The sequence below is a fragment of the Diabrotica virgifera genome, chromosome 1 (assembly GCF_917563875.1).
Source record: "Diabrotica virgifera virgifera chromosome 1, PGI_DIABVI_V3a".
Lineage (NCBI taxonomy): Eukaryota > Metazoa > Arthropoda > Insecta > Coleoptera > Chrysomelidae > Diabrotica > Diabrotica virgifera.
Genome location: NC_065443.1, coordinates 273,675,453 through 273,688,719, shown reverse-complemented (window position 1 = coordinate 273,688,719; position 13,267 = coordinate 273,675,453). Strand labels below are relative to the sequence as shown.

The following is a 13,267-nucleotide window of genomic DNA, read 5'->3' as shown; positions in this document are numbered from 1 at the left end:
TTGGGAGGTTTAAAGGAACAAAACCCCCATAAAATCTCTATGTAAACATATTAGAAAAGAAGCCGCAACTCGATAAAAACTGCCTTGTCGAGTCGAAAAAATACTAAGAACCAAAAAAGTTTTAAAAATATTGAATTTAACTAATAGTATCACAATAATAATTTAATTGGAACGTACACAAAAGTTTGGGTGGGTTTAAGGGAACAAAACCCCCATAATATTTTTATGGGTTGCACAAATTTCACTATAATTTTTCTTTAAGATATTCCTCCCATAAAAATGCCACATGTCCATTTTCAATAAAAAATCTCTAATAGTTTTCGATATATTGGAAAAAATCGATTTTTATTTTGTAACTTCAAAGGGCTGTAACTTTTTTTATGTGCATATTTGTACTAAGGTAAGTTAGGTTCATTCGAACTGTTTTTGGTCCCAGAATAGGTGATTTAATTTATAACCTGTATTTTTGTTACACCCTGTATATTAAACAATAAAATTACCAAATTTAGTTTTTCCCAATTTCCAATTTAGTAGAGGATCCGATATAAGGTCGAATTATAAAAAAATTGATGATATTATGGAGTTTAGTATATTTAGGTTAGTATTTATGTAAACTTTAATTAAATAATTATTAAAAATGTTTTTTTATGAGTAAAAAAAATTTTCGACCCGGCAGATATCTTGAAGAAAATATCTCTATGAAAACTCTGCTAGTTGTAATTTAAACAGTACCCTTAAAATTACAAATCCATATGGTAACTTTAAGTAGAGTAAAAATACTTAAAAATATTTTAACCCTCCAGCGCAAGATGCGAAATAAAATTACACAAACACAAAAGTGACAGCTGTAATGATCAAAATTAAAAAATTAAAAAAAAACAAAAATGAAATAAAGTTTTATTACAATATCCATTGTGTATTTCTATAACAGTAGCTTTTGCTGATTCAATATAAGTGAAATATTTAAGATTTGCCAGAAATTTTTCTAATTGGTTTGCTTGTTTTTTTTTTCAAAATTCGTAGATCAGTTATGTTGGCGACAATTTGAGTATAAGAGTCAAAACAAAATTATGCACTGTTTTTAAATAAAATTTGCTGCTAGTTCTTCTTCTATGCTCATCATTTTTCTACAGCTAACGAACATTAAAATTCTAAACATTTTTCGTGTTTTGCTTTTATTTTTAGTTATAAAAATAAAACAAAAATACAAAAGTAAATATCCCGTTTAAAGGTAAAATTACATTGCAATAAGTAGCAAACAACAATGTTTAAAAAATGCCCATAGAGGAAATATTGCTAATCAAATTACTGCCAGCACATTCCATGCACATTCCAGCACATAATACCGGGTGTCCACTTATATTTTCCCCCATTTTAACTGCCTATAACTTCTAAACGGCTCAAGATAGAAATATGCGGTTTCACTGAAATGTTTTATTTTAGTAAAAGTTTTGTCTGATTGGATGGAATTTTTTATATCGCTTTCAAATACGAAATAAAAAATGGCGGATTTTGGAAAAAACTTTGTTGACTTTTTTTTAATGGAACACCCAGTATATTTTTTTGTAAATTGAAAGAAAGGTCATTCACCTATCTAGCGATATAAAGTTTTTCAAAATCGGTTATTAAATCACTGAGTAATTAATTTTTAAAATGAGAGGTGCAACGTGGATATCACATACCTAAATAACATAACTAAGCAAGTTATGTGATTTCCACATTGCATCTCTCATTTTAAAAATTAATTGCTCAGTCATTTGACAACCGATTTTAAAAAACTTTATATCTCTGGATAGATAGATGACCGTTTTTTCAAGTTTTTAGGTAAATGACCATTTTTATATCGCTTTAAATAAAAAATGGAGGATTTAAAAAAAAACGTTGTTGACTTTTTTTATTAAAGCACCCAGTATATTTTTTGTGTCTTGATAAAACGGTCATTTACCTATCCAGCGATATAAAATTTTTTAAAATCGGTTGCCAAATGACTGAGCAATTAATTTTTAAAATGAGAGATGCAATGTGGAAATCACATAACATAATATCATTTTGCTCAGTTATGTTATTTAGGTATGTGATATCCACGTTGCACCCCTCATTTTAAAAATTAATTACTCAGTGATTTGACAACCTATTTTGAAAAACTTTATATCGCTGGATAGGTGAATGATCTTTCTTTCAATTTACAAAAAAAATATACTGGGTGTTCCATTAAAAAAAAGTCAACAAAGTTTTTTTCAAAAATCCGCCATTTTTTATTTCGTATTTGAAAGCGATATAAAAAATTCAATCCATTCAGACAAAACTTTTACTAAAATAAAACATTTCAGCGAAAACCCCATATTTCTATCTTGAACCGTTTAGAAGTTATAGGCAGTTAAAATGGGGGAAAATATAAGTGGACACCCGGTATAATATGCTGTTATAGGTACATTACGCAGCCAATACTTACAGAATTTAAAAAAATTTGTCTGGTATGTACATTCTTAGTTCCGTGTATATGTTATAGTCAAAGCCCGAATTTCAGGCACTCCTAGGTTTGCCTAGGCCATCCTCAGGTCTGACTGATGGTCTCAGTTAAAGCCTGGAATAAATTACAGTTTCGGCCTTTGACTAGTCAAACCTAGAAGAGACTAAGTTGGTCAGGCAAAGGTCGAAATTTAATTTTATGAAATCGGGGTTTGACTAGTCAAACCCCGATCACCTATTAAAATGTCATAGTTTGTTAGATTAAATTTAATAAAACGTGATTTATTAATTTAAATATTTATTATTTTTCTATTGTCGAAATTAAAATACTAAAATTAGAGTGTTTATTCTCACATGATGGGGCATTATGGCATTTAGAGTTGCACAATTCGGTAGACCTTTTACACTTATATAATTTTGAAGAGCATTTCTTATTGAAGTAGCATTTTATAAAGCCTTGTCCTCCAATTTTAGAATATTTTGTACTAATTTCTCTTAGAGACAGCTGAAACCGAATGTCCGAAATTATGAAAATTATCTTTGAATTCTTTTTTAATTTCTTGAAAAAAGTGTGTTTAGCGCAAACATATGGAATAGGAATGTCATCGTCAACTGTGACAGAAGATATTGCAATCGGAGAAAAAACTAAAGATCACCTTAATACTAACGAAGCCCCAGGACCTTCGTCACTAGGAGAGGAAGAAAATTGTCAAACAATTCAGATTACTTCTTCAGATGTGGTTTATTGTATTTGTCAAAAAGAGAGCTCTGACGCACATACGTGCATAATTTGTAATCATGTGATACATGCTGTGTGCGGTAACAGCACACTTGGTGCGTACCTACTATGTAGGTTTTGAAAGAAAAGTTAAAAACATGCGTTGTGCACAGACAGAAAAAAATTAGTAAATAAAGGAAAGGCGATTGAAGATCTTCATGCCCAGGATAATTTTATTAAACAATTAAGTGAAAGAAAATTTCCTTCAATTTAATCGGAAAAACTGTAACAATACCTATCCCCAGCTTTGATAGAGCCAAAGGAGGTGCTCTAAATATTTTGGGTATCATACAAGATAAAATACTGTACTGTTTATAAAGAGTTGGTGCGAAATAAGGATCAATAAACACACTTTTTCCAGAAATCAAATCAGAGAGTCCAAAGAGAATTTTCGTAATTTCGAAGATGTTCCAGACGTTAAGCTGTCTCTAAGAGAAATTTGTACAAAATATTCTAAATTTGGAGGACAAAACTTTTTAAAATGCTACTGCAATAAGAAATGCTCTTCAAAATTATGTAAGTATAAAAGGTCTAACGTATTTTGCAACTCTAAACGCAATAATGCCTCAACATGTGAGAATAAACAATAATTTTAGTATTTAAATTACGACAATACAAAAATAATAAACATTAAAATTAAAAAATCACGTTTTGTTTTGCTAACAAATTACGACACTTTAATAGCTGATCGGGGTTTGACTAGTCAAACCCCGATTTCATAGAATTAACTTTCAACCTTTGCCTGACCAAATTTGTCTCTCCTAGGTTTGACTAGTCAAAGGCCGAAACTGTAATTTATTTCGGGCTTTGACTAAGACTGTCAGTCAGACCTGAGGATTGCCTAGCCAAACCTAGGAGTGCCTGAAATTCGGGCTTTGATTATAACATAATATACTATATTATATAGGGTGTCCCAAAAGTAGTGGAACGGTCGAATATTTCGCGAACTAAACATCGGATCAAAAAACTGAAAAATATTTGTTCAATCATTTTCAAAAATCTATCAAATGACACCAAACACCAACCCTTACTACACACCCTGGAAGTGGGGTGGGGGGTAACTTTAGAATCTCAAATGGAAACCCCTATTTTTTTGCAGATTTGGATTCGTTATGTAAAAGTAAGCAACTTTTATTCAAGCCATTTTTTCGAACTGTGGATCGATGGCGCAATAATTGGGAAAAACGATTTATCCTGATACCATAGGTAAATTATAGAAACGGTCTAATATCTCGAGAAATACACTTCCAAATGAGAAACCAAAAAACAGGTTTTTAATATTTTTCGAAAACCTATCGACAAACACCAAAAATGACCCTCCAACCCAACCCCTGGAGACGGGGTGGGGGGTAGATTTAAAATCCTAAATATCAAACCCCACTTTTTATTGCAGATTCAAATTCGTCATGAAAAATTAAGCAACATTTATTCGAAACATTTTTTAAAATTGCTGATAAATGGCGCTAATAAATCGTATTTTTCCAATTAAAGCGCCATCTATCAACAATTCTAAAAAATGTTTCGAATAAATGTTGCTGAATTTTTCATGACGAATCCGAATCTGTAATAAAAAGTGGGGGTTGCTATTTAAGATTTTAAAGTTACCCCCCCACCCCACCTCCAGGGGGTGGGTTGGAGGGCCAGGTTTGGTGATATTCGATAGGTTTTTAAAAAGTATTAAAAACCTTTGTTTTGGTTTTCTCATTTGGAAGTGTATTTCTCGAGATATTAGACCGTCTCTATAATTTACCTATGGTATCAGGATAAACCGTTTTTCTCAATTATAGCGCCATCTATCCACAGTTCGAAAAAATGTCTTGAGTAAAAGTTGCTAACTTTTACGTAACGACTCCAAATCTGTAAGAAAAACTAGGGGTTTCTATTTGAGATTTTAAAGTTACCCTTCACCCCACCACCAGGGGGTGTAGTGGGGGTTGGTGTTTGGTGTCATTGGATAGATTTTTGAAAATTATTGAACACGTATTTTTCAGTTTTTTGATCTGATGTTTAGTTCGCGAAATATTCGACCGTTCCACTACTTTTGGGACACCCTGTATATTTCTTTTAATTCGCAGAGAACTTAAATTTTTATTTATAGCAAAATTTTGAAGGGTTTGAATTTTATCAATAAAAATTATCAATTTTATGTACTTTCATATGATAGACGCCTGACAGACCTCACCGTCCGCTGGAAGATTGTGTGTGTTTTGAGTTTTATTGGCACTGGTTTTCACAACCAACTGGCCAGTCAATTTCATAATTGTTTTTTTAGACTATAACTTACCACTAACTCAGGGGAATAATGTGTAGTGTGTGTGTTGAGTAAGTGTCTTGTTACTTTGCAAAGTCGACGTCATTGTCTTTGCAAAGAGACGCTAATTGTATCCGAACGTCTGCGGTCCCTCCGGTGAATACCGATCCCACTATTTTCATTTATTAATTTATAGTAAACGAAAAATTTCTGACCCTGGTGAGATTCGAACTCACGACCTTTTCGGATTTTTCGATCCATAGGCTGGCGCTCTTACCACTGAGCCACGGAGGGGGTTCCGCTGGAAGATTAAAAACAGGAAGCATGTAATAAAGAATGGATATGGTTGTAAAGATAAGAAACGTTTTAATGGCGTAAGATAGAAAATAAATCGTAAACTAAAGTAGGTACATTACAAGTAAAAGTAAATAAAAAAATATGAAAAAAAAATTTAAGAAACACTTTTCTTTAGTTACGAGTGACTCAAATTAAAAATATTATAAAAAATCAAGTAAATAGCAAAAAATAACATTCAAACTCGAAGGATTATTCGAAAACAACAACTGTTAGACAGATTAAATATACTAAAATCTTACACATTCGTTAATACTCTGGGCTAATTAGCAAAATTCATGGAAAAGTTATTTACCAGCAATTTTATTGCTGGAATCGAATTATAAGATCATATATATTAATAATATAGGTATGCAAAGTCCGCAGATAGTGTGCTACTTTTTTATAAACAAAATGGCGCCGACAAATCGTATTTTTTTCAATTATTGCCCTATAACTCCGAAGATTTTAACTTTACAACAAAAACACCTTAATAAAAATTCACCGCAATTAAATTCTGCATAGAGGTATGTTTTTCACGATTTGCTCCGACGAAAATTTTCCTCGGAAAATGCGGGTTTTCCTAACAAAAACTCTAATTTTCAAATAAAGTTTTAGGTAAGTAATTATTAATCAATAATTAAATAACTTGGTGACATCAAAGCTTTCTTGGTGTAGATTATAATTCCAGAAGCCGGTGAAAGTTAAACGAATATTTTAGCAACAATTCAATTGTTAATTAACAAATTACGATCGCAGTAATAACCAAAATAATCATGATACATTCATCAAACTTATAAAGATTATAAAGATGAGATGCTTATTTAATATTTTATCGACAAAATATAAATTTTTCTTTTTTTTTGCATAATCTTTAAATTTTGAAAAAAAAAATAGTTATAATACGCCTGTCTAATTAGTAAAGTACAAAGAAAGGTTATTTACCAGCAATGTTATTGCTGGAATCGAATTATAAGATCCTATATATTATTAATATAGGTATGCAAAGTCCGCATATAGTGTGCTACTTTTTTATAAACAAAATGGCGCCGACAAATCGTATTTTTTTCATTTATTGCTCTATAACTCCGAAGATTTTAACTTTACACAAAAAACACTCAAATAAAAATTCACCCCAATTTAATTCTGCATAGAGACATGTTTTTCCCGATTTGCTCCGACGAAAATTTTCCTCGAGAAATGTGGGTTTTCTCAACAAAATATCGAATTTTCAAATAAATTTTTTGGGCCAGTAATTATTTATCAATAATTATATAGCTTGGTGAAAATAAAGCTTTCTTGTTACAGATTATAAATTCAGAAGCCGGTGAAAATGAAACGAATATTTTAGCAACAATTCAATTGTAAATTAACAATTTACAGTCGCAATAACAACCAAAATAATCATGAGACATTGATCAAGCTTAGAAAGAATATAAAGGTGTGATGCCTATTTAATATTTTGTCGACAAAATATAAATTTTTCATTTTTTGCATAATCTTTAAATGTTTAAAAAAAATTGTTATAAACAAATTAACATTTCTCAGAAATTGTTTATTATATTCTAATTTTAAAAAATATTTAAAATGCGTATTTCATAGGTCTTGAAAATGAATGCTTTAAAAACATTTTCCAACTATTTGCAAAAAAGTTATGAAACAGCAAAGTAAATATACGAATTCTCCGTTGTTTATAATTTGTTTTAATTGTTTTAAAGCTTAAAAGTGAGTCTATGGTACAATCTAATTACTCACAAAAAATGTCAAAAATTAGTGCAATGGTTATATTTTAATCAAAGATTAAAAATACTTTTTTTTTGTAATTTTTAGCGCGAAAGTAGGCTTGATACAGAGCCGGAGATAAAATGTTCACTCGAAGCGACTGACACTCTAATGCCCGATTTCACCAACTATACCTAAATATTTAAGAATTACCTAAGTGGGTTTAGGTACTTCCTAACTCTAAAACGCATTTCACCATACGATAAGAATTACCTAAACCGCTTAAGCATTACCTTGCGTTAGGATACGGATTTCGATATCCCTAAACTTTAGGTATTACTTATCGTTGACAGTCAGGTTATATTTTTACAATTTTGACTAATGTATTTGTGACGTTTGTCAATAATTTGCTTCTTACCTTAATTTTTCTGTTATTCTGTAATATTAGGTATATTAGTTGTAATTTTGTATTTTCTTTTATATTATTAATATAATATGTCGTGTTGGAAAATATAGAAAATCCTTTGGAGTTTTTTACAAGTCTGTTGACAAAATTATGTAGTCTACCTACTACCTAACAAACTAGTGTTGTGTTTCAAAAACCCATTCGTGATATAACTAGAAGTGTGTAATTAAAAAATTAATAACAAAAAGCAATTTTTAACATATTATTTAATTTAAAATTATTTCATTAATGACAATTCAACTAACTTCAATTTTTCGTCAATATGTGAAATTTAGAACTCTTTTCTTTTCCTCCATTTCACTGTACATACACAAAACTATATTTGTTATATACAAACTTAATGCACAAATAACTAACTACTGATTAAAATAACCATAACAGTACAAAACTGAATAAAACCAAATTGGCAAACAAACAATTATGACAAATAATCGAAAAAGTAAGGAAATGTCATCTTATTCTTCTTTTTATTTATCAAAAATAGTTCAAACGTACCCTAGGTAATACCTAGGAAAGCATTTCCTAGATAAGCAGTTCTTTTAGTTGTGAAATGCGATTGTTCCTAAGTATTGACTTAAGAAGTTCCTATCGATAAGAATTACTTAATAAGGCAACCGTTTAGGTATCGTTGGTGAAATCGGGCATAAAACTCGCTCGAGTTGTGTATGTGGGCGGGTAGCTACGGTACTGTTTTATTCTACTTTCGCGCGTGTAAATTACAAAAAAATATATTTATAATCTTTAATTAAAATATAACCATTAAACTGATAATAGATATTTTTTTATAAATAATTAGCTTGTACTTTAAACGCACTTCTACGCTTTGAAAGAATTAAAAAAAATTATAAATACCGTAGTAATCGTATGTTTATTTTGCTGTTTCATAACTTTTTTATAAATGGTTGCAAAAAAGTTTTAAGGCATTCATTTTCAAGATATTTGAAATGCGCATTTTAGCTATTTCTTAAAATTATAATATAATATAAACTTTCTGAGAAACGTTAATTTGTTTATAACTATTTTTTTAAACATTTAAAGATTATGCACAAAAATAAAAAATTTATATTTTGTCAACAAAATGTTAAATAGGCATCTCATCTTTATAAGATTTCAAAGTTTTATCAGTGTATCATAATTATTTTGGTTATTATTGCGACTCTAAATTATTAATTAACAATTGAATTGTTGCTAAAATATTCGTTTAATTTTCACCAACTTCTGAAACTATAATCTAAACCAAGAAGGCTTTTAAGTCACCAAATTATTTAATTATTGGTAAATAATTACTTATCTAAAACTTTATTTGAAAGTTAAAGATTTTGTTGGGAAAACCCGCATTTTCCGAGAAAAATTTTCGTCGGAGCAGATCAGGAAAAACACGTATCTATGCAGAATTTAATCACGGTGAATTTTTATTTAAGTGTTTTTGTTGTAAAGTTAAAATCTTCGGAGTTATAGAGCAATAATTGAAAAAAACACGATTTTCGGGCGCCATTTTGTTTATATAATAAAATTGCTGGTAAATAACTTTTCCCAAAAATAGCCTATTCCCCGATAATCAGCCCAGACTATAAGAAATTGAAAAAATCATTGGTTAAAGAAAAGAGTGGGGCGCGAAAACTAAAAAAGTATCTATCCTCAAACCGTTTATTCGATGAAGACGCGCCCCACGCTTTTCTTTAACGAATGTTTTAGATTTTTTCAATTTCTTAACGGATGTGTAAGATTTTAGTATATTTAATTTCTTTAACAATTTTTTTCGAATAATCCTTCGAGTTTGAATTTTTTGTTTTTTGCTTTTTAGTTCATTTTTTATAATATTTTTAAATTTAGTCACTCGTAACTAAAATAATGTATTTCTGAAAAAGATTTTTTCATATTTTTTTATGTTTTACTTTTTAGTCTTACACTTTTCAAACATTAAAACATATCATCATGTTTAAAAAGAGAATGTATATATGATAGACACATTTTTTGCATTTATTTCAACATTTGATACATACCTACATTGTGCATTTACTGTAATTTCTTCATACATTTCTTAAATCAAAATCATTATTTACACATATTACAGTTCTCGCAGTCTTTCCATCTCTTCTAATGCTTTACTATTGCACGGTGTAGACCCTGTTAATTTTGAATTACGAATTCTAATGTTAATTGTAGCACGAAACGTCTCTACCGGTGGTTTTTCTAAGCCTACGTTAAAACACAAGTTTTTCGAATTCGAGTTTTGGTTAAAGTTTTGTTTCGTATCCTATTGAAATTTGACACGAATAAGCGCCGATGTTTTTATCAACAAACATATGAGCGTTTAAAATATACGCCGCTTAGGATGTTTATAAACATGATGTACAAACATGAAAAGCAGTCGGAATCGTCAAAAAAATTTAAATTTTATTGTTTATTTATGAAGCATAACGTAAACAATTAACGGAAAAAGTGAAATGATGTATAGTTCATATAATTAGCTACAACCTGTAAAAGTTTCAATTTTATACATTATATAACACAAGAGAATTTAAGCATTTTCCATTAAAATGGGTTTTTTTATTTAAACAACCAATAAACATAAACACAAATTATCGACTATTTGTGTATTATTCCCGCGAATTCATAATATGTCTGCAAATTTTCATTCATTTGCATTGAAGAAAAGGCAGTCAAATTAATGTCTACAGATTTGACCCAAACGATTGAACTAAAGAAAAGCGTTTAATAAATGCATATTTATGTAGCTTATACTTACCACAGAATATTTTCGAGAACCTTCATTCCAGCCACCAATAGCTAACATTGTTGTCAAACAAGGGTTGTCTTGTTTAAGGGCTGTAAAATTTGCAAAGCCCTCTAAAACAGTTAAATAATAAATACATATTCAAATCTTTAACTGAATAGTATACATACTTAAGTCTAAATCTTTATACGTGTCCAGTGATGTTGTCTTTTGATCTAAATTAATACCTGCAAATGCATATATAACTGTGGTACAACTTTTTACATCAATGTCTTTAGTTGCAAATTTGCCGGTTTCTTTTCTGTATACAGACCAGCTTCCCCAGTAGCAAACTACTTCAACATCTGGTTTTTCATCTAAAATATTTGATTACTTTAATAATAGTCATTTGCATTTTATATTCACGTAATATATTTTAACAATAAGAAACTCGATTTTTGACAATTTTGTAATAAGAAAATACCATTTAAAAAATACATTGCATTTATTTGCAAAAATAGTTTGGAAGATCCGCGTTTTATCTGGAAACAAGAAAATACAGTACATCTGAACCCGCTTTTTGGAGTACCCTTTTTTCCAAGCAAAAAATAATATTCCAATAACCGGGATACTCTAATAACCCATCATTGATGGCTAGTAGAAATAAGTGTATTGATTATACGTAATAATGTACATATAATATGTACATACATACCCTGCATATGCATACATATGGTCCGTCCGCTATAACTTTTCCCATGCGGTACGATCCATTTTCAATCAAATTAAGTCGAAACAGAAAGTGAAACGTACGCCGATGTGTGTAGTATATAGTATACAGTATACAAAATGTATATACACATCGACGTTCGTTTCAATTTATGTTTTGACCTAATTTGATTGAAAATGGATCGTACCGCATGGGAAAAGTTATAGCGGATGTACTATATATGCATATGCATGTGGTTTTACGTCTTTTTAAGTTAATAAGACAGTAGTGTAGCTATTACTTCCGTAGTAAAAAATTCAGAAAAATAAAAGAAAAAGAATTTCCTGTAATCGGCCGTATTATGCCACTAAACAAAAAATGAGTTAAAATCTAGTGGTATATTTAAAATTTATAAAAAACTTTTTCGCGCTACATCAAAAAACGTTTTGAGCTAAAGAGTTAATTATCAGTAGGGGAGAGGCTTGTACCTTAAACCCGATTTTGTCAAAGCTCAATTATTTTTAAGTTTTTTAATTTCAAGGAAAATGGTTTCGACTAACTTGTAGTTTGCACACCATGGTATATTAAAAGGTCATTTTATTAAAACAAACAAAACACATTTTTTTGAATTTTATTTATTAGAGCTAATTTGGTCCAAGGTGCAAACCGGTAATGTACCTTGAACCACGTAGTCTTGTACGTTGAACCACCCGTAAACCTAAATATACAAAAAATTGTGTGACTAAACATTGAACGTCTCAAAATCTAAGTCAAATACATGTACTCATTTTTGCCTTTCAGACAATCCAGTCTGACTTGGTAGTTTAAGTTTGAGCACAACATCTTCAATATTAATGTCAAATTGTTGACCACTTGGTCCAGAATATACGTTGCTGTTCAGAATTCTCTTCAGATACTTGACCGTTAAATAGGGACTTACAGCAGTTACTTGTGCAACATGAAAATGTGTCTTCTTTTTTCCCATTAATTTTGTACTGCCCAATGTACACGACGTGATAGCGGTCCAAGGTACAAGACTCGGAAAAAAGAAAACAAATGTGAATTTAACCTAATAAAAGGGTTTTTTTATATTTCTCACTATGTTGCTTAACTACCTATTAATATAGGGATTTACACCTTGTAATTTAATTTATGATATCTATTAACACAAATATTAGAAAAGTAAATTATCCATCCTATAAATAGTTACTTTTCACGAAATAAAACAGTATATTTTTACGATAGCCGCAAACGATTTCTAATAACATTCAACAACTAACCACAGAATGAAGACGAATGTAGAAGAAGATAAGATAAGGAACATAGAGAGTTCGCGCGCAAAATAAAAGAAAAATGGGGTGGACCAACATGGTACAAGCTGGCTCAAGGTACAAGCCTCTCCCCTAATGCTAATAGGTTTTACATGCTTAGGCCACCAAAACACAGGGACGAAAAACATCAGAATGTTACACATTTGTAGAAATTTAGATATTTATATAAAATTAAGTGTGATAATGTTACCACAGTTACACAGAGACCGCACATTACGGACTCTAAAAAGCAACTGTTGAGCTGCAATTAATTTATGTTCATAGCATTACAATTTACAGTACAATTTACAATACAATACAAATTTATAATACAGATGTAATATTCGTTATAAAGAAAATTACTGAGAAATCGCTAGAGTATAATAGAGCAGCATTTCTATATCTGATTGCCTTGAAGAAAGCATTTGACAGACTTAAAAGATATACTCGTAATCCATCTTCTGTATAATAAAGAAGTGGATAGCAGATAGGTGGACAACATACACCACCTAT

At 30.2% G+C, this 13,267-nt stretch overlaps 1 protein-coding gene across 1 annotated transcript in view; it reads right to left on the bottom strand.

The window, feature by feature from the left end:
- The window catches only part of LOC114334911 (chitotriosidase-1), a 65,162-nt gene that overhangs the window by 36,942 nt on the left and 14,953 nt on the right, over positions 1 to 13,267 (bottom strand). Inside the window, exons 2-3 of the mRNA XM_028285047.2 lie at positions 10,927 to 11,112; positions 10,769 to 10,869 (exon numbers count right to left, since the gene is read on the bottom strand). Of these exons, the coding sequence (XP_028140848.2) occupies positions 10,769 to 10,869; positions 10,927 to 11,112 (287 nt within the window). The remainder of the gene's footprint in view (positions 1 to 10,768; positions 10,870 to 10,926; positions 11,113 to 13,267) is intronic.